Source organism: Pinus tabuliformis, chromosome 6, assembly GCF_031772625.1.
Source record: "Pinus tabuliformis cultivar Carrire ecotype Pingquan chromosome 6, CPIR1, whole genome shotgun sequence".
Classification (NCBI taxonomy): Eukaryota; Viridiplantae; Streptophyta; class Pinopsida; order Pinales; family Pinaceae; genus Pinus; species Pinus tabuliformis.
This window is the reverse complement of record NC_142292.1, coordinates 55,621,544-55,623,761: the sequence shown is the minus strand read 5'-3', so window position 1 is coordinate 55,623,761 and position 2,218 is coordinate 55,621,544. Positions and strand designations below refer to the sequence as shown.

Below are 2,218 nucleotides of genomic sequence, written 5' to 3'. Positions count from 1 at the left end.
TTTAGTGCCAATAGTAACCCAAAAATGTCTTTGCACCATCCACACTAGGGAAATAAGGTGGTTCAAAATATATCTGACATAGGGCATCACAAGCACCTAGATATGATGGACCCTTCATTTCAATGCTACCCATGGCTGCTACTACCACTGTTGATATGAGAAGAAAAATGTTTTCACCGTGACTTCTATTCCTTGGAAGGCCAACAGAACATGTATTGTTGCAGCATGATAAGCACCTGAAGTGCTATGTGAGGGAAGTCCATGTGAATGAAACAAATGCATAAGTGCCTCCTGGAGCCTTGGTCCACCCTTTGGATCAGCCTCAACACCCATGACTTTGGGCACCAGATGCCTTAGTTCCTTGCATGCATTTGTAAGGTCTCTGAGGGGGCAGACCGAAGGCAATATGCACCTGCAGGCGTACTGGTGCTGCTAATTGCCAACTGGTGTTTAAGGCGAAGGAAATCATCTGGGTCCATCACTAGAAGCAAATTCACAATTTCTGTGAGCATCTTCCATATCCTTTCAACTCTATTCTTTGATATATTCTGTGCAACAATTCTTGGCCTACAAATACCCAGGCCTCAAAGATTTGGAGGACATTGCAAAGTGTGGCATCTTCTGGATTATGGAACTATTTATGTTGTTTTAAAGAGTGCAAATATCTTGGCTTGCAGATTCTATCATATTCAACAATAGGCTTACCTGACAGATTTGGTTCCCCCAGACCTAAAGTGAAGGGAGTCCTCTGCATATGGCCTTCAATGGCAAGCCATATTCTAGAAACCATAGCTTCAGCTCTTTTCCATGTACCCAAACGAGGAAGTAAGCTCTCTTCACTTGTTCTGCTAACCACAGGTAAAGCACTAGGTCTCTGCCATACCTCATGGGCAACTTTCGTAGCAAGAACACCACTACTTACTGACAACTGAATAGTGGGAACCTGCTTGTCATCTTCACAAATCATTGAAATCAACTCAATCTGGGAACCAATTAAGGATTCAAGCCTTCTCTTCCATTCCTCTTTGTCAATGTAATTCCTTGTGTCATAAAGGACAGACGAAACAAACCGAAAAGTAATCTCCAATGACTGTAAGACAACCTATACTGACCCCTCTCTAGACCAACCAGGCCATTCCTTGAATTTCCACATGGCATTGAGCTCGGGGAGATGCACATACTGCTCGTAATCCGCACACTCCATGGTGGAGGGCTCTATGGACTCTTCAACAAAGGAAAAATAGGATGCCATTTATTTACAGGACATATTTTTTCCCTGCAAACAAAACGAGGAGAGTAAAGACACCGATGCTCTCCATATACCATAATCTAAAAAGGACAACATAATAATATATATACATGCATATATGTGTCTGAAATACACACCTCAACTAATGGGTATATTAAATATATATAAGATTCCATTTTCTTAATATGCCTTGACAAATAGGTGGCGAATTCAAAATGATGATTAGAAATGAACAAATAGCTGAATAAGGTAACCTAGGGATATGGCAATCACTTTTAGCAAAACTTAAAGTTGAAGAAAAGAGAATATGAATAACATATTAGCAGAGGTGTTACCTATACTTGTTGACATGGACAAGTCACTAAATCAATGTTACCCCAAATTAATACCTTAAATGCAATTTTTATGGATACAAACCAAGATTTGGTTAAATAATTGAATGGAATGAACTATTGTGTACAAATACTATATCAAGATGACTCCACAAATAATGTGTTGAGAAACTTAAAGTTGAAGAAAAGAGAATATGAATAGCATATTAGCATAGGTGTTACCTATGCTTGTTGACATGGACAAGTCACTAAATCAATGTTACCCTAGATTAATACCTCAAATGCAATTTTTATGGATACAAACCAAGATTTGGTTAAATAATTGAATGGAATGAACTGTTGCGTACAAATACCATATCAAGATGAACACACAAATAATGTGTTGAGAATGTGTTACTTAATAAATAAATGTATGTAATACTTATTGTGAAAATGGTAAATGAAGAAAGTGTCCAAAAAAAGAGTGATAATAACAAGAATGACTACTATTAAAAAAATTGAATAAGTCAGACTGTTATTTATTTTAAAGTAATATGTTGATGTAATGAAGAAAATGACATGCTAAGAATTGACATTTGAGAGGCACTATACTATATCAACAGCAGAGGGTAAGATAATGCAAATGAGGGAAATTCCA

At 37.5% G+C, this 2,218-nt stretch overlaps 1 protein-coding gene across 1 annotated transcript; it reads right to left on the bottom strand.

Annotated features, from left to right (window-relative positions):
• Nucleotides 1–353: 353 nt before the first annotated feature.
• On the bottom strand, nucleotides 354–1,204 carry LOC149257195 (nematode resistance protein-like HSPRO2). The gene is made up of 3 exons (XM_089459558.1): nucleotides 1,129–1,204; nucleotides 706–954; nucleotides 354–481 (listed from the first exon to the last, which is right to left on the bottom strand). The coding sequence occupies exons 1-3, from the start codon at nucleotides 1,202–1,204 to the stop codon at nucleotides 354–356; spliced, it is 453 nt and encodes a 150-aa protein (XP_089315684.1).
• Between the last annotated feature and the right edge of the window lie 1,014 nt (nucleotides 1,205–2,218).